Raw genomic sequence first — 25321 nt, 5'->3', positions numbered from 1 at the left:
CCTCCTATAAGGCCCCGAAAACCAGGTTAAAAGGTCCCATGACTCCAATTGCCTTCTATAAGGAGGCGCCACATGGGAGACTCCCTGAATGAATGTCTTGACCTGAGGTTTGGTGGCAATTTCGAGTTGGCATAGCACTGACAAGGCCGAAATCTGGCCCTTGAGTGAGCTAAGCACGAGGCCTGACTTTAATCCAGATTGAAGGAATTCCAATATGTCCGGAATGGAAAAACACCAGAGGGGTTCGACCATGCTCCTTGCACCATGAAAAGAAAGTTTTCCAGGTGTAGTGATAGATGCGCATGGACACAGGTTTCCTAGCACTAATCATGGTGGAAATCACGTCGTGAGAGAACCCAGTCTGTGCTAAAATCCAGGATTCAACGACCACGCCGTCAAAGACAGGGCCCTGGAGTTCTGGTGGTAAAACGGGCCCTGAGAGAGTAGATCCATGCGATCTGGAAGTCGCCAGGGGACGTCGGCGACCAGTTGTATCAGTTCTGCGTACCATGCCTGGCGTGGCCAATCTGGCGCGACTAGGATCACTGGTACTCACTCTGTTCTGATCTTCTTGATGACCCTCGGAAGCAAGGGAAGAGGGGGGTGAAGATGTACGGGAGCTGTAATCGGTGCCACGACAGAACTAGGGCGTCCGCTCCGATGGTGCATGGATTGCGCAATGAATCGAGGAACCTTGTTGTTTAATCTTTAGTCTTGAAGCCATGAGATCAACATCCGGAGTCCCCCAATGATGACAAATCTGCTGAAAGACTTCCGGATGAAGAGACCACTCTCCCGAGGCAAGGCCTTGGCGACTGAGAAAATCTGTCGCCCAATTCTCTACGCCCGGGATGTGGATTGCTGAGATGGGCGAATAGTTGGTCTATGCCCAATGGAGCACGTGACTCACTTCGTGCATGGCCATCCTGCTCCGACTACCTCCCTGGCGGTTGATATACGCTACAGCCATAGTGTTGTCGGATTGGATCCTGATGGGGTGACCTGCGAGGAGATGGTGGAAACTCTGTAGAGCTAATCTGATTGCATGTATCTCCAAGATGTTGATGGGGAGACGTGACTCTCAAGTTGACCAACGACCCTGTGACGTGTGGTGACGAAAGACCGCACCCCAGCCCAGAACACTTGCGTCGGTGGTTACTACCAACCATCTTACTCGGAGAAAAGACCTCCCGTGACTCAGGGAGGACTTCAGTGCGAACTGTGCGAATGGAACTGCTTCCATCGCTGCCACCATCTTTCCAAGAACTCTCATGCTGAAACGAATGGAGAAACCAGTCGGGAAAGAGTCCGTGCTGCCTGTTGTAAGGCTTGGGTCTTTTCTGGAGGGAGAATGACCAACCCACGGGAAGTGTCCAAGATCATTCCTAAACAGGAAATCTGCTGGGCCAGTTTTGGGAAAGACTCGAAGTTTATCTTCCAGCCCAGGCGAGAAAGTGTATTTACTGTTATATCCACGGACTCATCACAGGCTGGAAGGGACGGACCCTTGATGAGCAGGTCGTCCAGATACGGTAGCAACACCACTCCCCGAGAGTGGAGAATGGCCATGAAAGCCGCCATGACCTTGGTAAAGACCCTGGGGGGCGGTGGCAAGTCCGAAGGGCAAGGCAACGAACTGGAGGTGTTCCTCGTGAATTGCAAAACGCAGTAAGTGCTGGTGGGACGGGCAGATCGGAATGTGAAGGTAAGCGTCCTTGATGTAGATGGATGCTAGGAACTCTCCTTTTTCCATGGAAGCGACAACTGATCAGAGATTCCATTCGGAATCGCCGTACCTTGACAAACTGATTTAGCAGTTTGAGATCCAGTATGGGCTGCATCGCCCAGTCTTTCTTTGGAACCACAAAAAGGATTGAATAAAAACTCCTGAACCTTTCGTGATGAGGGACCGGAATGATGACTCCGTCCCTTCACAGAGCCTGAACAGCCCGAAGGAAAGATCTTGCCTTTTTCTTGGGGGGGTGAGGACCGGAAAAAAAACGTGTCGGGGGGGGGGGGCTGTGGGGAGAGACGGACGAAAACTCTATCTTGTATCCGGAGGACACTAGCTCCCTGACCCACTTGTCGTGGACGACTGAGAGCCAGGCGTGACTGAAGGAAAGTAGACGACCGTCTACTTTGTCGGTGTCCGTCGGATACCGCAACAAGTCATTGTGTAGAAGATCTATGGGATCTGGCTCCCCTAGATCCAGATGCCCTTGGCCTGGGCTTCCAATAGCGGTTAGGTCTGTATGAGACCTGTGAGCCTCTGTCTCCGCACGGGGACCGCCTTGATCCGGAAGAGAAGGTAGTGGAGGACCAACCGTAATTGTTGCGAAAAGGCGAAAACGCGTCGGCTGTTGGCACCGAAACGGCCAATCAGCCTTTTGTTGAGGAAGGAATTTACTCTTTCCTCCGGTAGTATCAGAAATGAGCTGGTCCAGTTTCTCTCCAAAAAGACGACCAGTCTGATAGGGCAGAGAAGTCAACGATCTTTTAGATGTGGAATCCGCCCGCCAGTCGTGGAGTCATAGGGCTCTTCTAATGGAGATTGCATTAGCGGCAGTTTGAGCAGCGCAATTGGCAGCATCTAAAGAAGCGTCCACTACAAAGTCCGCTGCGTGAATTATCTGCCTGGTGACCCTGGTTGCCTCCGGAGGAAGATTGGTACCCTGGAAGGCAGTAATTAAGACTTCTGCCCACGCGGCCATTGCCTTAGTGACCCAAGTCGCCGCGAAAGGTGGAAAAAGCGCCGCTCCTGAAGCTTCAAAAACTGAGCAGGCAAGGTAGTCACTTTGACGATCGGAGGGGTTTCTGACTGCGGAGCCCTCAGAAACGGATAAGAGGGTGTCTTAGAAGCAAGACGCGATACAGGAGGGTCCACCGAGGGGTACTGTAACCAATCCTTCATTAGGTCTGGAGCAAAAGGGTATTTAGTCTCAAGTAGACTTTTGCCCTGTGAACCACTTATGTGGCCGATCCCTATGTTTCTGGACAATGTCCTTAAACTCCGGATGGCTGGCAAATAACCTTCGTACACATGTGGTCCTCTTAAATGAGATAGCGTGTGCTGGAGCGGGAATATTTTCCTCATACAACTCCAGAATCCTATTGACTGATTCTATAAGAGAATCAAGAGACTCTTGGTCAGTTGGAGGATTCTGAGGGGCTGACGTGTCAAATTCGAACTCAGAGTCGGGTTCGCTGCGAATAGGAGGGAGAGTGAGAGACAGAACTCGCCAGTGCTGAAGCGCAAGCGAGACTAGGGGACGCGTCATGGGTCCGCTTTCTAGCCTGACCATCCCTTGAGCGAGTACGGCCCCTGCTGTTGGACGGTTCCCCGCCGTCGCCTGAGCCCTGCTCAGGTGGTAAAGACGCTTTCTGACTTAAAGAGGCTTCCCGGAGGGAGTCTATGGCCTGGGTCAGTGACTCCACTCACCGTGACAGGGATGCAGCCCACTCAGGGGGACTAAACGCAGGAAGTCCCGCAGCAGCAGCGGCGAGGGGCGTTTGAGCGCAGGCCGGGTCGCAGTCCGTGCATAATGGATTAGTCTGGGCACTGGGCAAGGCAGTCTTGCAAGTGGTACACACAGTAAAAAACGCCGTGTGCTTCTTAGCAGCCCGTTTAGCCTCCTTATATTGAGACATAGCGCTCCTGAAAGGGTTAAAGGCAAGAGTCTGGTCTACAGCTGCAGGGAATGTGCCGAGAAGGGGTTAAGCTTTGTTCTCAGGGCAGATGCAGCTTACCCCGGTCCTGTGCTGTGTCCCCGGGAGGAATAGCGGTGGCCCAGCAGTGTCACCCGGTATCCGGCAGAGTGCGCCTCACAGCCTGGGGGGGGAGCCCGGAGCACCGCTGCAGAGACTAAATCAGCGCCTCTCCCGGGGACCAGGACCCGACCCAATACCTCTACTCCAGTGCTCAGGCCGGCCGCGCTGTCTGGGGCCATCCATGCAGTCTTCTCATCCTCCTGGCTGGAAGTAGCAGAGCTGGAGGAGTTCTTAAAGGGGATGGAGAGCTATGGGGCTGATTCAGGGCATTCAGGAGCGCTGTAGGTAAATGAGCTGGACCTCCGCCAGTCTCCATGCACTCCATGCTTCTTCTGTTGCGCTTGCCCTCATATCCGTCCACCGTAAGGAATCGTCAGAGGAATCAGCCCCGTTCGTCACAGGAAAGTGTACGGGGAGGTATACTCCGCGTGCTTGCCTGTTATTGGTTCGGGGGAGAGCGGGCCATAGAAAGGAACCGTCGCCCCCTTCACTCCGTTAATTAAAAAATAAAAATTTACAGAAAATTCAAAAATAAAATAAAACGGTGGGGTCTGAAACCAGACCCAAGTGCCTCCTACAGACACTAAGCAAGAACTGGAGAAATCTCATCCAGCGAGAGGGTGGATACTGCAGGGGAGGAGTTAACTTTTTTTCTGGTTTACTTAGTGTCCTCCTAGTGGCAAGCAGCATAACACCTACTGTCTGTGTCCCCCAATGAGGCGTAGGAGAAACATACATTGCATGTATATACATACATACATACTATATTCTACCATCAACAACATTACTTACCAATGATGTAGCACGTCATTAGTCAGATATATGAGGTGCAAGCGCAATTCAAAATGTGCACCTTCAGCCGTGATGCGATTGCGAAGGTGACCAGCCATGAGCTCACAGTGCTGAGGGGATTTTGCGTTGCTGAACATCCAATTTTTGCCAGCCTAAAGAATAGAAATTTCAGTGACTTATTATCTATTTTCCTTTTCGTTATTTATGTCCATTTAAATTTTGCACACGCAGTTAAAAATTAACAAAAACCCCTAAGCATAAAGGGGTCCTCCAGTACTGCTCCCTTCCACATTGGGAAACTAGCGGTGCTGATAAGACTTGCTCTGTGCATGCCTGATGGGACACAAGCCATGATTGGTAGGCATCGCACACCAATTCATTACAATAAGTCACATGCATACAACAGGAGTGAGCGGCACCAGCCAATCCATATTAAAAGAAACTCGTCATTAGACTCACAAGCAGAGCCTGGCGGAACGAGTGCAGCCAGGCATGTTTTATTCAGAAACGTTGCAGCATTTCAGGGTAAACATATTTTGAAAAAGCAGGTCAGAGACTATAGGGAGGGACCTTAATTGTCAGACGCAGTCCCTGGACAGCTTCTCCCGGACTTGCTCCAGTTCATTAGCAGGTCTTTCCCACGTGAGACCTGTCAAAGACCCGTTAACCAACTGAAGACTGGTTTGGGATAAGGTGGCCAGGGACTGCATCAGGCTAGTTTACCAGAGACCCTGGAAAGCATGATCAGGACCGGTTTTTATGATCCCGTCACATGATCAAACATAACCACAGAATTTTATATACAAGTCCAATTTAAAATTCATTTCTCTCTCCTTTGATAGAGAAATTGAGTCCCTCGAGACCACCACGGTACTTTAGGTAGCAGTTTTCAGCAAGTGACGACGACTCTTCCTCCACGGGATCACACTGCCCGATAGTAGCGCCGTTGGCCGTCACTGCTGAGGCTTCAGATGCAGGACAAATCATGACAGTTCATTTTCTCCTCAAATTCCCCCTTTTTTAGCAGCCCACCAAACCAAAACCAAAAGACACCACACAACACAATCTGATCCTACTGGCCAACAAAATTTGTACATTTGTCAACAGTACCTGTGTATTTGCAGCTGTCATGTCCCTAGCCTGTTAAGAAGCCCTAATGAGATTCCTCAATTTTAGTGATAATCCCATACTCCACCTCCCCCCAAGAACTGACCCCAACTATGATCAACTAAACAAATTGAGACCCCTAATTTCCCTCCGACAATATTCATTTCTAAATTCATATACCCCAGAGCAAAATGTGGCAGTCGACAACTCCGTGGACACTGCTGCCGGAAGTCTCCTTTCACATACAGCTGACACCTACACCCGATCACAGCGGCACTCAGCAGGGCAGTACTAGTACGGGGCATGTCAGGAAGGGGTTAAGGTGAAAATTGGCTCGATAATTAAGGAGTCAAAGAGAATTTGTCATCAGGAGTTCATATTGCAAACTAATAAAATGTATGTAAAGGTGCTTTAATGCTCAGTAAATCCTTACCTTTCTTGTAAAAATCAGTTTTATTGAAAAAAAATTGTTGAAATCGTATGGGATGATTCTCAATTGCAGTGGGTGGATATGGCACTTGCAGCTTTTCAGCCCACAGCTTGTCTTTCTGATTACAGATCACTCATGACACCCCAAAAGGTGTCCATTACTTGCATTTTACTTGTAAAGGTACTGTCACAAGTTATAGCGATATTGCTAGCGATATCTCTTAGTGTGACATGCCCTTTAAAATATTTTACTGTTTATGCCATGATATCGTTAGAGTGGTCGCCTTTTTATACTCCATCTTTTATTATAATGTGAAGAACTTCTCTTGGTAGAGACTATAATCTTTCTTGGCATAACACCCAGAAATATATTATGAAAAATGTAAAATTTAACCCCTTGGCGACCACCAATACGTCTTTTTACTGACCTCACATATCAGACAACAGCATCCTTCAACTTGTGAAAATGCAGCAGCTGTCTACTGTACACTATAGCTGACACTTTGCTGTATCAGCCTTGATTGGTGCCAAAACCAATCATGGCTTTTTAACCCCTTAGATGCTAATGTCAGTAGTGATTATGTCATCTAAATTGTAGAGAGTGTGGGGGCTCCCTCTTTAAGGCTATGTGCACACGTTGCAGATTTTGCTAAATCCGCAGGTAAAATGACCTGCGCTTTACCTGCGGATTTAGTGCAGATTTACTGCAGATTTTCTGCAGTTTTTGTGCGGATTTCCCCTGCGTTTTTACACCTGCGGATTCCTATAATGGAAGAGGTAAAAACGCATTGGAATCCGCACAAAAAAATTGACATGCTGCGGAAAATAAACCACTGCGTTTCCGCGCTGAAAAATCCACAGCATGTGCAGTGTTTTTTATTTTACATTGATTACAATGGTACTGTACACAGAATCTGCTGCGGATCCGCTGGGCCAAATCCGCAACGTGTGCACATACCCTAACCCCATCGGCACCCTGAGATCTTGATTGTGTGGTCCTGATATTTGCCATGGCAATTCACAACCTTAGAGCTTTCTAACCGCGACATGTGGTGAAGTCACTCAGCTTGAACTGCGGTAACCTCATTACAGACTTTTTTCAAAGGTGCTGAGGTAATGGCAGTTCAGCCCTGTGGGGAACGCATCCTCAGTGACGGGAGTTAATAACCTCGATGACGTCACCGCTAGTCAATGAGGCTGCGCTCACAGCAGCTTATTCACCAGTGGTTCACGACTGTATCTTGGCACCGTCCAGGTTGAAAACTATTAATCCCTCAGACATGGATTATGTAGAGGGACAGAACGACGGACAGGAATGGTATATTGTTTTTTTAATCTTTGTTTTATTACATGAGAACGAGGGCTTTGGTGGAATTAGGTGTTAGGTGAGTATAAAATGGAAAACTGTGTTTAGTCTTATTTCTAATAAAGGACTTTATTCTGGCTTTATAGACACTTCTCCATTACTAATCCAAGGGCTTGATGTCACCTGACAATACAGACACATACATTAGATGCGCCTTTTCTGGGTGGATGCTATTTTTAGGCTGGGGGGGTGCCAATATCCATGGCCCCTTACCAGCCTAAAGGTACTGTCACACTAAGCAATATCGCTAGCAATATCGCTATATCTTGTGACGTTATGGCGATATTGCTAGCGACATCGCTGTGTCTGATACTTACCTACGACCCGCTCCCCCGCTGGTTATCGCTAATTGCGTGAGAACGTCCTGGACCGCTTCTCGTCGTCAGCTTCCTGCAGCGCTTCCTGTGGAGAGACGAGCGACGCGTGGAGCCGGGCGGGAGGACGCAGGATCGCCTAGTGTGACAGGTAAGTAGCGACCCCCGTCCCCAGCGATGTCGCTGGTGAGATCTGCCTGTGTGGCAGCTCGCTAGCGACCACTTAGCGATGTACCAGCGATCCTGACCGTGTCATATCGCTGGTACATCGCTAAGTGTGACAGTACCTTAAGAATACCAGCCCCCAGCTGTGAGCTTTAGCAAGGCTGGCTGTCAAAAATGGGGGGGGGACCCAGAAGGTTTTTTTTTTATATATATATTATTTGCTTAAATAAAAAATACGGCATGGAGACCCCTCCATTCTTGTTAACCGGCCTTGAGCTGACAGCTGAGGGTAGCAGCCCGCAGATGTGAGTTTTGTCTGATTGGTTATGAAATATACAGGGGAACCCACGCAGGTTTTATTTTTTAATTATTTATATACATCGCAGGAGCAGCTGATGAAGGCCGGCGTCACACTACCATATACGGTAGAGTTGCTATGCAAGAAAACATTGCATAGCTCTCCACCTAGTGTTAATCTATGGGCTCATACTCATTTCAGAGAAAAATGGACGCGTGCAATCTGATTTAAAAAAAAAAAAAAAAAAAAAAAAAAAATTGGATAGGACTCTGACCCTTGTTATTCAATGGGTTACATCTCAAATGCGATTTTTTTTCTCAGCTGAAATCGTACTGGGAAAAAAACCACAGCATGCTGCGATTTGCTGCGTATCTCGAACGAGACTCGCCAATGCAAGTCAATGGTTGCGGGGGAAAAAAAAAAATCTCACAGCGCTTGGACCATGCGAGTGTGGTCCGATTTTTATGCACTAGAGTCCTTTTTTTTTAAAATTCGTTTATTAAACTTCGAAACAAGAAAAGGATGTAATGTACAGCATACATATTTGCTTGTGGTTATGAACACTGTACAGAGCATAAGCACTCTTATTAATATACGGGTAATGCAGCACTAGAGTCCTTTGAAAAGCCGGAAATTCATGTGCCGCATACAGAAAAATCACACTGACAGGTTAGAATAGATATATACACACATAGAATACACACATAGAAAACATAGAAGATATATACAGTGGGGCAAAAAAGTATTTAGTCAATCAGCAATAGTGCAAGTTCCACTACTTAAAAAGATGAGAGGCGTCTGTAATTTACATCATAGGTAGACCTCAACTATGGCAGACAAACTGAGAAAAAAAAATCCAGAAAATCACATTGTCTGTTTTTTTTTCATTTTATTTGCATATTATGGTGGAAAATAAGTATTTGGTCAGAAACAAAATTTCATCTCAATACTTTGTGATATATCCTTTGTTGGCAATGACAGAGGTCAAACGTTTTCTGTAAGTCTTCACAAGGTTGCCACACACTGTTGTTGGTATGTTGGCCCATTCCTCCATGCAGATCTCCTCTAGAGCAGTGATGTTTTTGGCTTTTCGCTTGGCAACACGGACTTTCAACTCCCTCCAAAGGTTTTCTATAGGGTTGAGATCTGGAGACTGGCTTGGCCACTCCAGGACCTTGAAATGCTTCTTACGAAGCCACTCCTTCGTTGCCCTGGCGGTGTGCATTGGATCATTGTCATGTTGAAAGACCCAGCCACGTTTCATCTTCAATGCCCTTGCTGATGGAAGGAGGTTTGCACTCAAAATCTCACGATACATGGCCCCATTCATTCTTTCATGTACCCGGATCAGTCGTCCTGGCCCCTTTGCAGAGAAACAGCCCCAAAGCATGATGTTTCCACCACCATGCTTTACAGTAGGTATGGTGTTTGATGGATGCAACTCAGTATTCTTTTTCCTCCAAACACGACAAGTTGTGTTTCTACCAAACAGTTCCAGTTTGGTTTCATCAGACCATAGGACATTCTCCCAAAACTCCTCTGGATCATCCAAATGCTCTCTAGCAAACTTCAGACGGGCCCGGACATGTACAGGCTTAAGCAGTGGGACACGTCTGGCACTGTAGGATCTGAGTCCATGGTGGCGTAGTGTGTTACTTATGGTAGGCCTTGTTACATCGGTCCCAGCTCTCTGCAGTTCATTCACTAGGTCCCCCCGCGTGGTTCTGGGATTTTTGCTCACCGTTCTTGTGATCATTCTGACAGCACGGGGTGGGATTTTGCGTGGAGCACCAGCTCGAGGGAGATTATTAGTGGTCTTGTATGTCTTCCATTTTCTAATTATTGCTCCCACAGTTGATTTCTTCACTCCAAGCTGGTTGGCTATTGCAGATTCAGTCTTCCCAGCCTGGTGCAGGGCTACAATTTTGTTTCTGGTGTCCTTTGACAGCTCTTTGGTCTTCACCATAGTGGAGTTTGGAGTCAGACTGTTTGAGGGTGTGCACAGGTGTCTTTTTATACTGATAACAAGTTTAAACAGGTGCCATTACTACAGGTAATGAGTGGAGGAAAGAGGAGACTCTTAAAGAAGAAGTTACAGGTCTGTGAGAGCCAGAAATCTTGATTGCTTGTTTCTGACCAAATACTTATTTTCCACCATAATATGCAAATAAAATGAAAAAAAAACAGACAATGTGATTTTCTGGATTTTTTTTTCCTCAGTTTGTCTCCCATAGTTGAGGTCTACCTATGATGTAAATTACAGACGCCTCTCATCTTTTTAAGTGGTGGAACTTGCACTATTGCTGACTGACTAAATACTTTTTTGCCCCACTGTAGATGTCAGTGTCACAAACACACACACACACACAGATATATACTGTATGTATTTATATTACATACATACATACATAGATAGATAGATAGATAGATAGATAGAAGAAAAGCCGGCAATTCATCTGCCGTGTTCTGTAAAATCACTGCAGGAGCCGACAGGATAGAAGAGATGGATTATATACAGTAAATACAAATAGAATAGGTAGATATATAGAAGTCAGTCACAACTACAATTAGAACAGTGTGTGTGCGCAAATTACTGGACATGAATTTAATCATTAAAAGATTTTTCGGAAAAAAATGGCGTGGGCTCCCACGCGATTTTCGTAACCAGCAGTGGGAAAGCCGACAGCTGGGGCAGATGGTGTGGGAGCCCACGCCATTTTTTTTTTTTTTTTTTTTCCAGAAAACCAATCTTTTAATAATTAAATACATGAACAGTAAGCTGAACACACACACTGCACTAATTGTAGCTGTCACAGACATCTATATATCTTCTTATCCTGTGTGTATATATCTATTCTAACATGTCACGCTGCGAGTTTACTGAACGCAGCACATGAATAGCCGGCTTTTATTCTTTTACCGAATGTTACCAACTTTTTCCAATTTTAAGAAAAATGCTTGTGTTACCGATCTCGAATCCGAATGTACCATATTCTTGCAGAATTTATGTTTGGCAATCGTTTTCCGAATATATTCGCTCTTCTCTATTCCTGATTACATTTAGGGTATCGACACACTCAGGAAAAAATGGACCTCAGTTTGCTGTAAAAAAAATTCCTATTAGCCCTTAGAAAAAATTAAACACTTGGGGCTAAAACAACAGTTTACTGGTAAAAATGTAATTTATTATTTTGTCACCGCTCAGTAGTATAAAATTCTGTGAGGCACATGTGGTGTCAATATGATCACTGCACCCCTAGATGAATTCATTGGGGAGTGTAGTTTGTAAAATGAGTTGAGATATAGGAGGTTTGTGTTGTTCTGGCACCTCAGGGGCTTGGCCAAAGTGACAGGGCATCCACAAACCATTCCAGCAAAAGCTAAACTCCAATATGGCGCCTCTTCCCTTCTGAGCTTTGAACTGTGCCTCAAAAGTAGCATTCCCCTACATATGGGGTATCGGTGTACTCAGAGAAATTGAACAACAAATTGTATGGTGCAATTATCCTGTTAACCTTATGAAAATTCAATATTTTGTGCTAAAAACATATTTGTGGGGAAATTTAATTATTTTTTTATTTTTACAGCTCAACGTTATAAACTTCTGTGAAGCACCTGAGGGTTCAGTGCTTACCACACATCTAGATCAGTCCCCTGAGGGATCTAGATTCCAAAATGGTGTCACTTGTGGGGGATTTTCACTGATTAGGCACATCAGGGGCTCTCCAAACAAGACATGGCATCCGCTAATTGTTCCAACAAATTTTGCATTAAAAAAACTCAAATGGCGCGCCTTCCCTTCAGAGTTCTGGTGTGCTCCCAAACAGTGGTTTTCTCCCTCATATGGGGTATCCGTGTACTCAGGAGAAATTGCACAACAAATTTTGGGATCCATTTTTCCTGTTACCCTTGTGAAAATAAAGAATTTCGGCTAAAAAAGTTAAATGTTCATTTTTTTCCACATAATAAACTTCTTGAGTGTGGCTTTCAGAACCTTGAGGGGTGCAGTTTTTAGAATGGTGTCACTTTTGGGTATTTGGTGTTGTGGAAATAAGAAATCGCTGATCAGCTTTTAACCCTTATAACTTCCTAAATGTTACTTATTAAGTATTGTATGTGACATATCTCTGTGATTTAAGGGCATGGAAATTCAAAGTTGGAAGATTGCAAAATTTTCGTTTATTTCACAAATAAACAAGTCATATCAAATTTTTTTTACCACCATCATGAAGTACAATATGTCACGAAAAAAAAAGAGTCTCAGAATCACGGGTATCCGTTCCAGAGTTATTACCTCATAAAGGGACAGTGGTCAGAATTATAAAAACTGGCCTGGTCATGAACGTGCAAACCACTCCTCGGGGGTAAAGGGGTTAACATACAGTAGATGTGTCACAAAAAAAAAACAATCTCAAAATCAGATTTGTTTAAGCGTTCTAGAGTTAAAGTGACACTGCTCAGATTTGAAAATTTGGCACAGTCACTTAGGCTGGTTTCACATTAGCGTTTTTTAGCGCAGCGCATTGTGCGCGTCCATGCGCCCCTATGTTTAACATGCGAGCACATGGTCTAGCGTTTGCACGCGCACGTATGCCTTTTCGTGCGCATGCGTTTTTGTAGTGTGCACCTAGACGCGCCTGACAAAACCTGTTGCATTTTTGGGTCCGTTCAAAGCCGTAAAAAAAAAACGCATGCGCACGCTAGCGCACGGAATGCGCAAAAATAACACATTGCAGTCTATGGAAATGCAGGTGTACATGGACATGTGCACGCCTGCGTTTGAAATCGCATGCGAGTTAACATGGCTACAAACTGGTTAAAACGCATGCGCCTAAAAAAAACGCAAACGCATGCAAAACGCATGATACCTTTTTTGCATGCGTTTCTATTGCGCACGAAGCGCAGCGCTAAAAAACGCTAATGTGAAACTAGCCTAAGGGGTTTTTAGTGGAGCGCAATATAAAACAAAGTAGAAGTTCCACAATCCCAATACTTCTGGGTGTCTTGGTACTGCAGGGATTCAACTCGCTCAGGAGCAACGGGAGTCAATCAGGAGGCACGTTCCTTTAAAGGTTCATAGGGTTTATTGCTCCATAACCCATAAACCAGTACATAACATCCTTTCAGCTCAGGCGAAAGCAAGTATAAGTGTCCATTGTTTCAGGCTCAGTCCTGGAGCCTCAGCAAACACAGGAGGCTAAGGATACCGTTACACGTAGTGATGCACCAGCGATCCCGACAACGATATGGATCGCTGGTGCATCGCTAAGTGGTCGCTAGTGAGCTGCCACACAGGCAGATCTCACCAGCTACATAGCGGGGGTCGCTACTTACCTGTCAGACGCGGCGATCCTGACGTCCTCCCGCCCGCGTCCACGCGACGCTCGTTGGCGCCACAGGAAGCCCAGCAGGAAGCGCCCGACGAGAAATGGTCCAAGACGTTCTCGCGCGACCAGCGATGGGGAGCAGGTCGGAGGTAAGTATCAGATATAGCAATATCGCTGCTACGTCACATACGTTACAGCGATATTGCTAGTGATATCGCTATGTGTAACGGGGGCTTTATACCTCCTCACATACAACCAGTGCCTCTGCTGATCAACACACATATTCAAGCTTCCATCCCAAGGCCACCTACCTTGGGATACATTACGGTCATTCAGCATCCTATACCCATTACCACAATGGATATGCCTGTAGGCCCGTCCTGGGACACCCACACAACGCCCCCTAGCGGACATAGTGGTCAATACACCACATACCTCCCCCCTCTGTTCAAACTTGTGGGGTTGAACACATGACATCACCCAGGGATCTTGAGACCGGCACCCATGTCACCTTGCCCTACAAGTCGAGAGGACCATCTCCGTCTGTTTCGGTAGTCATACTGCATCATATTTACGTTAGGCCTCCCCGCCCCCAGCGGTCAGTATCTCGGCCTTGGGCTTTGGCCTTCCCATCAACGTCCGTCAGCGTGACCAGACACTCTTTAGTCTCCACCTGTCTGCAGTGCGCTCCGTCACCCGACCTCTCTCTCACTGGTCGGCTCTCCCGGTTCGTATGGTCACGAGTCCCACGTCCAGTTGGGCTAACTGGCTGGTCTGAGTCTGACCCTCTGTCGCTACATCCACCACCGGGTCTCGTGCCTATGCTACTAAGATTAGAACTGCCACTTGTGGACTCTCGACGTTCTTGCCTTCGACTACCTGTCCTTTCATTATTTGGAGGATCCCTTCGGGTGCTTACACCTTGGATTAGAGGTGGATGCCACCTGACAATCTGTATCTGCTTATTCATCTGCAGTCGATCCTGTCTTAGCTGCTCAATCTCCTTCAGGTACGCTACCCGATATTCCAGGAGCATGCGAAGGTTCCCAATGCTTTCCATCGAGCCAACCACAATGACTGGAACCATGTCATCTTCAACAGCTACTTGGATTTCCCCAGCAGGTGGGATCCTCACTCCCTTCACACTGGATCGATTTACCATCTCCTGCATAACCTTTCCAAGTCTGCCAACGACTTTCCCCACCAGATTTCTGGGTACCGCGATTATGTCTTCCACAAAGCCCAGCCAACTTTGAGCTTCCCTCGCAAGCTCCAGACGTCGACAGGCTTTCCTATTACGCACCAGAAGCATCTGTTTCGTGCGGAGACATTGTAGGTGCATCTCCTTCAGGACAGCCACCCTTCTCTCTGTGTCTTCAGTTTGTGCCAGTATCACCAACTGGTTTGTCTCTGGTGCCCAGTTCACATTATAGGCCTTTACTGCTTTTTTAAAAGTCTCATGCACACCCTCGCTGGCACATGCTTCTCGCACGTCTTCGGGTACCTCCATCATGCACTTGAAGCGCGAAGCCTCACTCTCTTCATGGACAGATGGCTCCTAGTTTACCACGGACACTTCCCTCAAGATATCTGCCACAACCGGGTGACTGTCTTGTTCAGCTCTTGGCTGACAATCTTCCTGAGATTTACAGTCTTCAGGACCCTTTTCCAAGATGGGCTTTGGCAGTTCTGCCTTGCTATCAGTCGGGCACGGCCGCTGTAAGTCTTCGCCCATCAACTTCTTCTCCCGCAGAAGACCTCCTACAGTTTCTTTGAGCACTCTCACATCTTCTCTGAGGGTCTCATTCCCACCTTGCCACGCTGTCAGGTGACCTCTGAGCTCCAAGACCTCTTTCTCCAGCTCTTCCACCCTGTGCTCGGCCATTTGTCTCAGGACTCTTTCTTGTTTGAGATTTTCTTCCACTGTCTCCTTTATTAACTGTATCTCATTATCTTGTTCTCTTTTGGCCAGCACGTGTCGCACCACTTCCTCTTTAATTATATTGTCAAAGGGTACCACTGGGTCAGTTCCGTCAGTCTCATCTCCCGGCCCACCATCCGTCATGTCACGAGACGTCAGGTCCGTAAGTTGGGCAGATGTACCTTTCTTCCGGTCGGTTCTACCTCTGACCTGTCCACTTTAGGAGGCGTCACTGTCTCAGTGTCTGCTGGCCTCACAGTTGAAACGTCTTCATCGTCCGACCATACGTCATCAAACACGACAAAGTCTTGGTCCCTCTCAAAGATATCCACTAAGCTTGGTAGCATACTACCACCTTGACACTTCCCCTTTGTCACCTCAATCATAACTCTGTCCACCTTACAATTCACAATGACCCCATGGTCGCAGCGAACCCTGACGTTTTTCTCAGTCAGAGATAAAACGAGAGGAGTTCCTGTCAGAGTCACCTGACTCGGAGTCCAGCCTACCAGGGACTCCTTCCAGATGCAGCATCACGGTACACACCTGTGGCCCATCGTTATCAGGAAAATACATGCCGCATTCCTCAAAACTCATACACACACTGCGGTTCCCCAGACATACCCACTGAGGCAACCAGTGCTGTCATTTCCTGAACCACCCCAATTTGGGTCGCCGCCCCCTCCTGGGACTCCACCCCTTTTTGGGTTACCACCCCAATTTGGGTCACCACCCCCCTCTAGGACTCCACCCCTTTTGAGCTACCACCCCAAGTTGGGCCACCGCCCCCTTTCGGGATTTCCCCATGTCCGTTCTGCAGAACTTCTTATGCCACAGTTCACACGGTACAGTTTGTCTTTTTGGGCTGGTACTGGCCCTTTAAGCACGACACCACACCAGTTCCTTCTGGCGCTGCCAAAGCTCCTGCTGTCACAAATCACCGGCACCTCCGGCTGTCGCTCACAAGCCACTGCTGGTGTCACTGCAGCTCCTGCTGCGCCGGCTTCGTGGACCCGCCGATCCACCGGTAGCCGCTTGTCACCTTCATGACCCCACTGAGCCACAGCAAGCTACCTTGAAAAACTTTGTGACCCCGCCGAGTCACAGCAACACCTTCAGCTCTTATAAAGAGAGAAAGAGAAAAAAAAAATTAAAAAAAACACATGCACAGTCTCTCACTGACCCTGGTCAGTGCAACACGGATTACTGTGGCACCACAGTGGCACCCTATAGCGACTTCTCAAAAAGTCTTTCCCTGACCCCGGTCAGCATACCATAGACTCCTCTCTGTTACCTGTTGGTGAAGGCCACACAGGTTCCTGGACGCCTCTTCTCCTCAGAGGTATCCCGCAAATATCAATACAGTCACTTTCTCTGACCTCGGTCAGTATTACTCACGATTTTCCAGACCGTCTGCTCTCCTGGCTCAGAGCCGCCAGTACGGCAACATGTGCTTCTTGGAACCGCTGCCCGCATTCTCCACCAATTGTAGGGATTCAACTCGCTCAGGAGCAACGGGAGTCAATCAGGAGGCACGTTCCTTTAAAAGTTCATAGGGTTTATTGCTCCATAACCCATAAACCAGCACATAACATAAGGAATAGCCTTTAGCTTAGGCGAAAGCAAGTATAAGTGTCCATTGTTTCAGGCTCAGTCCTGTAGCCTCGGCAAACACAGGAGGCTTATCCCTTCTCACATACAGCCAATATACACAGGCCTCACCGGGTCAGCAGCCTCAGCACGTGGTCTTCAGGAAGGTAGAACACCTTCCTCCACATAGGCCTGCCGGGACCTTCCACATGGCTCAATCAGATCCATGCGCTCTCACTCTCATGTGACCTACTCTGGTTACCTTATATGGTCCGTAGCCATGCCCACCGGGTCACATGGCTATGACCTCATCACAGGTCCTACAAGCATTCATACACTCTATTAAGGCGCTCTAGACACCGCCCCTAGGTGGGTTTGTAGGTAGCTCTCGCTGACACTGTGTAACAATAGCTCAGCAGTGCCTCTGCTGATCAACACACATATTCAAGCTTCCATCCCAAGGCCACCTACCTTGGGATACATAACAGTCATTCAGCATCCTATACCCATTACCACAATGGCTATGCCTGTAGGCCCGTCCTGTGACATCCACACAGCACCCCCTAGCGGACATAGTGGTCACTACACTACAGTACGCAATGCGCTCCACTACCTTACCATATCTGGTTTCCAGTGGTCAGATCGGCCACTCGCTCTTGGGAGTAACGCACCAAGAGTTCCACCCTATCATTTCCGGCCTCGTGAAATGCAATGCGTGTCACCATATTATATTACCACATTTGGCTTTGAGCAGTCATGTGACCGGAACACCACTTCTGGTTTTACCGGCGATGCCTGAATATAAGGCTTAATGCTATCACATGAGGGTCCACACACTGGCAGAAACCTGCACTTGCGGTGAGAGTGACCGAGAGCTGATTGGAGCCCCTCATTCCTGAATCCCCTGATGAAACCCTTAATCCATTAAAGAAGGGGGGAAACGCATCGTGATGGGATGCAGTTTCATCTTAAGCTAAGAGTCAATTTCAATGGATATATGTAAAAGGTTTATTATAACTCACAACATCTGCTATTTGCTATGCTCACTAAAGGGCATGTCACACTAAGAGATATCGCTAGCAATATCGCTATAACTAGTGACGTTATAGCGATATCTCTGTGTCTGATACTTACCTACGACCGGCTCCCCCGCTGGTTATCGCTGATCGCGCGAGAACGTTCAGGACTGTTTCTCGTCGTCAGCTTCCTGTGGCGCTTCCTGCTGTGAAGACGAGCGACGCGTGGAGCCGGGCGGGAGGACGCAGGATCGCCTGGTGTGACAGGTAAGTAGCGATCCCCGTCCCCAGCGATGTCGCTAGTGAGATCTGCCTATGTGGCAGTTCACTAGCGACTACTTAGCGATGTACCAGCGTCATATCGCTGGTCAGGATCGCTGGTACATCGCTAAGTGTGACAGTACCTTAAGAGTGACACATTTATGTGGCTACGGTGATTTTGGAGGATAATGTGTCCCTAGCTAATTACTGGCTATCACATGTATTTATTTTCCTATTGACGGTTGAGTACTTTACTTGGTGAATAAATGTAACCACCTCAGAGGTTTTCTATTTGGTATAATTATACATGATTAAGGGTGCTGTTGTATGTGCTAACATTGAGAGTATTTAAAAAAATCTATCAACAATACTATAGCCAGACAACACAGACACTCTTTACCTACTACTCTGAAATAGTGAGCAGCATACTACAATTTCTGTTAATGTATAATCTGGTCACATACATAAAACATTTACAGTCAGGTTCAATTTTTTGTATAGCACTTAAGCACTTTATGGGTGTTGGTGATGGCTTGATGAGGCATTTCCTTTAATGGTCAGACAAGGTGAGCCTACATTGAGCGGGGCGCCACAAAGTCTCCCCTAGGGTGCCAACCTCCGCTGCCAGGTAGGGAAACGGAGTATTAATATCTGTTCCCCTAGCCTAGACTATTTTCATGAAAAATTTTCTTAACCTGGTGTATGAGAACCAATGTCTGATCCATTCATCAAGATTTGTGCTTATTATTAAATAGAGCTTTTTTAGAGGTATAAATAAAAGCTAATTTTAGGTCTGTTTTTTTGTTTTTTTTTTAATCAAGTTACCAGACCATAATTTAGCCATTGGGTTTTCCACTAAGGGGTTAAAGCTATTAACTTCTTTCTGACGTTGGCCATAATAGTACGCCCATGTCGGACTCCCCGTGTTTGGTGAGGGCTCTGGCGCTGACATGACAGCTGATCTATACAGCTGACATGTGGACATAACAGCCACGAGTGGAATCACGATCCATCTGTGGCTGTTAACTAGTTAAATTCCGCTGTCAATCTCTGACAGCGGCATTTAACTCACGCTTATCGGAAGCGCATCGCTAATCCCACCCACCGGTGACCCCATCACATGATCGTGGGTCACCAATGTTTCCACATGACAACCAGATGTTGGATCATCACCTCTGTGTAGCAAAGGGGATCAAAGTATTGCAGCTTCTAATCTCTCACTATTGAAGCATGCAAAAAGTAAACAAAAAAAGTTTAAAAATATTTTTAAAAAGTTCAAATCACCCCCCTTTTCGCCATATTCAAAATTAAACAATAAAAAAATCAAATATACACATGTTTGATATCGCCGAGTTCAGAATCACCCGATCTAGCAATATATATATAAAAAAAATGGAATTAAATGCAATAACAGACGAAATGCAATTAAATGCAATAACAGACGATCAAAAGATCGTATCTACATCAAAATGGTATCAATAAAAACGTCAGCTTGGAGAGCAAAAAAATAAAGCCCTCAACTAACCCCAGATCTTGAAAAATCGAGACGCTATAGGTCTTGGAAAATGGCGTCACATTTTTTTTTAACAAATTTTGGAATTTTTTTCACCACTTAAATAAAAAGAACCTATACATGTTTGTTGTCTAATGACTTGGAGAATCATAATAGCAGGTCAGTTCATTCAAAAACTGAGATACCCATGGTTGTTAAGGGGTTAACATAGCTGCAAGAATTGGGCCCTGTCTAAAAGCATGGTTGAGTGGGACAGTTTGCTGAATAAGCCATTTTAATTATTCAATTAAAGTCAATTTTGTTTGCATCTGCGCATTATGAAATTAGCCAAGTGACTTATTGGTTTTGTAAGTTTGTGTAACTCAAAGTTTAGAGACTCCCTTACACTTACACATGACTCGTGAGTCAGTGCTGTCCTCTCCAATTCTAACTGTTCTGTTTATAAGGAAGAGACTATTCTAACATTGTACCCCATAGCACCATACTTATCTGCCTTCATCTAGCTGTTAAAGACTGGGAGGGAGACTAAGAGCTGTTTGAAATTGTAATTTTAGTTTTGTAACAGCTAATATAATAATTTATCAGACATATCAACTTTAAAACAGGGGCATCAACAAGTTGCCTATGAATGATTAACTCAATAGGTGTTAATAGCCCCAACCACAAAAAACCTACAAGTACTCTAAATGTAACCCCTTTCTGAAGTCTATTGTCTAGGCACAGTAGACGTTGCAAGTAAGGGGCTGAGTCTGTGCCATGCCATGCAAAGAGTGTGTTGGCAGTAAGTTACAGCTGCTACTCTGCTGCAGCAGGATCACAAAGATAATTTAGATCTTGGGAGAAAAATCATCGAAATGTCAACTTCAACACTAATCGCTTTATCTGAACAATTAGAAGAAGGAGGCTAACCGTCAACAACGGGAAACAATGTAACTGCAGCTTACCATAACAAACTGGGGGCCAACCATATTTTATAAGAGTCAATTATTGTCCTCATAGGAAAATAAAAAACTAAAAACAGCTTTCTGAACAACACAGTACACAAATAGATTAACTCACTGATATGGCATCCTTAGTACAAGTGTCAATGATAGGCTGGAGTAAGTTGTCAAACTCATTCATATCCAACTGAGTTTCTTCCCGCAGCTTCTGCATTTGCTGTTCAACCGCATGCTCTACTGCCGCAGTTATTTGTTCCTGAAGGAAAAAAAAAAAAACATAAGTGTTAAATCTTGAGGAGGAGTTTACACAAACATTTTCATGACATAGGTCACTTCTGTTAGCACTGTTTTCCAAAAGAAGTCATTAGAGAGGTGCTATGTGGCCCTCTTCATTAAAGGAGGGAATCTGTCACCTCATTTGACCTATCTAAACTACACTACTCAAAAAAATAAAGGGAACACTTAAAAAACAGAATATAACTCCAAGTAAATTAAACTTCTGTGAAATCAAAGTGTTCACTTAGGAAGCAACACTGATTGACAATCAATTTCACAGGCTGTTGTGTAAATGGAATAGACAACAGATGGAAATTATTGGCAATTATCAAGACACCCTCAATAAAGGAGCGGTTCTGCAGGTGAGGACCACAGAACACACCTCAGTACCAATGCTTTCTGGCTGATGTTTTGGTCCCTTTTGAATGTTGGTTGTGCTTTCACACTCGTGGTAGCATGAGACGGACTCTAAACCCACACAAGTGTCTCAGGTAGTACAGCTCATCCAGGGTGGCATATCAATGCGAGCTGTGGCAAGAAGGTTACCTGTGTCTGTCAGCATAGTGTCCAGAGGCTGGAGGCGCTACCAGGAGACAGGCCAGTACATCAGGAGACGTGGAGGGGGCTGTAGGAGGGCAACAACCCAGCAGCAGGACCGCTACCTCAACCTTTGTGCAAGGAGGAACAGGAGTAGCACTGCCAGAGCCCTGCAAAATGACCTTCAGCAGGTCACAAACACAAATGTGCATGTGTCTGCACAAACGGTTAGAAACGGGCTCTATGAGGATGGTCTGAGTGCCCGACGTCCACAGATGGGGGTTGTGCTCACAGCCCATCACCGTGCAGGACGCTTGGCAGTTTGATTTCACAGAAGTCTGATTTACTTGGAGTTATATTCTGTTGTTTAAGTGTTCCCTTTATTTTTTGAGCAGTGTATTATTATGCGCACACAGGCTATAGACTGCTGAAAACAGTCCTCGCTGTGTCTCATATCAGCTGTGTTGTCACTGAGAAATCATCTTTTATCACTTTTTATAAGTGACCTCTTTCCGGCTGCAAGGTGGATGTGCCTGGAGACAATTCTGTCCCCAGAGATTATTTTATATGAAGGTGGAGTTACCAGTGTGATGTGTAATGGATGCTCTCTGCTCTCCAGATAACTGACATCTGCAGGTTCCTCTCAGCTTCTATCTCACAGATAGGCAGGGCTGCAATATTGTTGTAATACAATAGAGCTCAGAGAGAAGCAAAAATGCAAGCAGACAAATGTAATTTCTTCTGTTCTGTGTTGGTTACTTGTCTCACACTGGAACGCTCCTTCATGTAAAATCTCTGGGGGCAGAGTTGTCTCCATGCTCTACTGAAAAAAGCAACAAATCTGCAACGTGTACACAGACCATACAGTTGCAGAAATGTATGGCAATCACAAAAAAAGGCGTACGTAAGTTTTAACGATATGGAAAACAATTAACAATTTCTCTTGCACTAAATAAGCATTTTATTTGTGGATTTTACACACAGACTTGAATGAGATGAGGACAATCCACAGATTAAAAAAACAAAAACAAAAAAAAACACGAGTTTTTATTGCATTTCCAAAGAGAACTTCCTCGCTCCTCCATTATGAGCTGTAATACGCAGTGGAACCTGGCAAAAAGTATTGTTGCTTTTTAATTCCCCAACAGCACCACAACAGGAATATGAAGTATTGTATGGTTCCTTTTTTAGATTGATGGGATATTCATGTGAGGCTAGATTCTCTCATCCGTTTGTCACAGTCCAAGCACAGACAGTGATGCACGGAATGGTTAAAGGTCTCCTCACCCAAGCTCAGCAGCTTCATAGGTATAAGAGGTTACTGAATTCAGGTCAGGAGACCCTCAGCCACTCCATGCAACAGGGGACTTTGTTCAGAACATTTATGTACAAAAATCATCTCTGCCTAAGTGTTCACGCAGACATCCATGCATCTAGGCCCGATCACAGACCACAATACTGTATACAGACTATGCCATGGGTCTTCCAACCCAAGAGTGACAGCCTCATTAACATATATGAAACAATCATGTACCGGTCAAGAAATCAGCGGCATAGTCTGTGCTTTGCGGTCCGAGAGCCACCGATCTCTGCATGAACCCTTAGGCAGAGAAGCTTTTAGTTCATGAAAGTTCTATTAACACAGAGCAGACAAACCCCACTGATCGAAAATAACACTAATACCTGTCTCATAGTGACAAGTTGCTGTTCTTGTTGTTGAAAGTTCCACTGGCTTTGCTGAATAAGATCCTCAATAGCAGGCGCACCCTGTGGTGGTGGTGGTGGTGCTAAAGTAGGGGGCATAGGCAGAGCTGGTGGGGGAATGGTGGTGATGGGAGGCTTGGGTTCCATGTCCTGTGCTTGCTTGCAAATCACTATCAAATAAAAACAAAAAAGTCTCAATTGAAATGTGTTCAGTATATCAGAATATCACATTGAAGCCCATATGTAAATTCCTAAACTAAAGTGCTGCAGGTTCTAGAGTTGGTGTGAATCCATTTGCTTGTCTCAGGCTATCAGCTATGACAGTCATCTGTGTCTGTAAGATGAGCGTCATTAGACATGACACTTTTTTTTTTATTTTTTAATAGATGGCGTGTCATGTGTGTGACGTAGTGCCTGTCTAAATAAAAGAGCTATGGATGCCATCAGGTAAGAGGTGGTTCTGTCAGCTGTCCAGAATTACTATGGTAGCTGATGGACCGGGTCATGAAAAACGATTTGCATAAACTACAGTAGGCATGCTAAAGCCAGGTCCAACTATTGATTTGACATATTGAGAAAACCTACACAAAAGAAAATCCTCCAGCAAATATAAAAATACTAGATTCTAACGCATCGGGTATTCTAGAATATGGTCAGTGGGAGACAAAAAAAAATGTAAAAAAATAAAAGAAAGGTTATTCTCACCTTCCGATGGCCCCCGATCTCCTCTCCACGCTTCCGGCATCTTCCAGTCCCAGTAATGCTTAGTGCGAAGGACCGGAGATGACAAGAGAGCAACGTCATCAGCGGTCTTTCGCGCAAAGCATTACTGGGACCGGAAGATGCCGGGCGCGTGGTGAGAGGAGGGAAAGTGTCTGGGGGGACGTCAGAAGGTGAGCATATCACTATTTTTTATTCTAATTCTATTTTTTACAGGTTTATGGTACCAAGGGCCTGGAGGAGAGTCTCCTCTCCTCCGGACCCTTGGTACCATCCGCACATTGAGCACTGCGCCGGTCATCTCCCAGCTGCGTGACTGCTGACCAGCAGCAACCGTCGGGAGATCAGCGGCTAGCGCCGTAGATCTCCCGATGGTAGCGGTGGTGTGCGTCGTTCGAATTATGCGCAAATTCACGGCCGGACTGCGCCTGTCGCTGATTGGTCGTGCGCGACCTATCAGCAGCGCTGGATTTCTGTTACAGACAGACAGAATTAGACAATTATATAGTAGATATAAATTTTATTGAACCACGTCTAAAAATATATTAAAAGGGATGACAACACAGGAAAAAAATGAGAAAACTAGAAAGCATGGAGCAGAAGGGGTACATTACAGCAGTTTGGACCCTGGGTAATTAGGTGTATCCTCTAGTGTGTGTATGTGTATGTATATATATTTCCATATTACAATGTAGCTTCTAATATGTTTTTTCTTTTGATCAGCTATGACGTGCAAAGAAATATCTTTACTTTTTAGGCTCCCAATTGCTCTTGCTTTCATTACATCATGTTCTATACTTTGTTGTATAAACTCTATGGCATCTTGTTATTAAGACAAAAAGAACCCAGCTCAGTCCTGTAGGATGTAATTACGTCATTATTTACTTGCATTTTTCCTGGTCTATTTAAGCACTTTGTTAATTTATTTAGGAAAGTATTGCAAGTCCTTATGCACTTGCTATTATTGCTGGACATAATTCATCCTTCTGCTCAATGTTTGCTAGTTTTTTTTAATTTTTATCCTGTGTGTTGACATCCTTTTTATATATTTTTTTTACATGGTTCAATAAAATTAACCGTATTTTTCGCTTTATAAGACGCACCTGATTATAAGACGCACCCACAAATTTGTTGAAGAAAAAGAGAATTTTTTTTATGTTAAATGGGGGTCTGTCTTATAATACCAGTGTCCGTCTTACCAGGATGAAGGATATACATATGATTTGTATCTATTAAACCCTCATCCAGGCACATGGCCCCCCTGTGCTGCTGGCAC

The 25321-nt window shown here is 45.6% G+C and overlaps 1 protein-coding gene across 5 annotated transcripts in view; it reads right to left on the bottom strand.

The window, feature by feature from the left end:
* The window catches only part of CHERP (calcium homeostasis endoplasmic reticulum protein), a 106490-nt gene that overhangs the window by 50128 nt on the left and 31041 nt on the right, over positions 1 to 25321 (bottom strand). For all 5 annotated transcript variants that reach the window (XM_073559856.1, XM_073559859.1, XM_073559858.1 and 2 more), the window contains exons 3-5: positions 23305 to 23495; positions 20927 to 21064; positions 4561 to 4712 (exon numbers count right to left, since the gene is read on the bottom strand). In XM_073559856.1, the coding sequence (XP_073415957.1) occupies positions 4561 to 4712; positions 20927 to 21064; positions 23305 to 23495 (481 nt within the window). The remainder of the gene's footprint in view (positions 1 to 4560; positions 4713 to 20926; positions 21065 to 23304; positions 23496 to 25321) is intronic.

Source organism: Dendrobates tinctorius, unplaced genomic scaffold, assembly GCF_039654945.1.
Source record: "Dendrobates tinctorius isolate UK_male_01 unplaced genomic scaffold, ASM3965494v1 ptg000276l, whole genome shotgun sequence".
NCBI lineage: Eukaryota > Metazoa > Chordata > Amphibia > Anura > Dendrobatidae > Dendrobates > Dendrobates tinctorius.
This window is presented reverse-complemented; position numbering and strand designations above follow the sequence as displayed.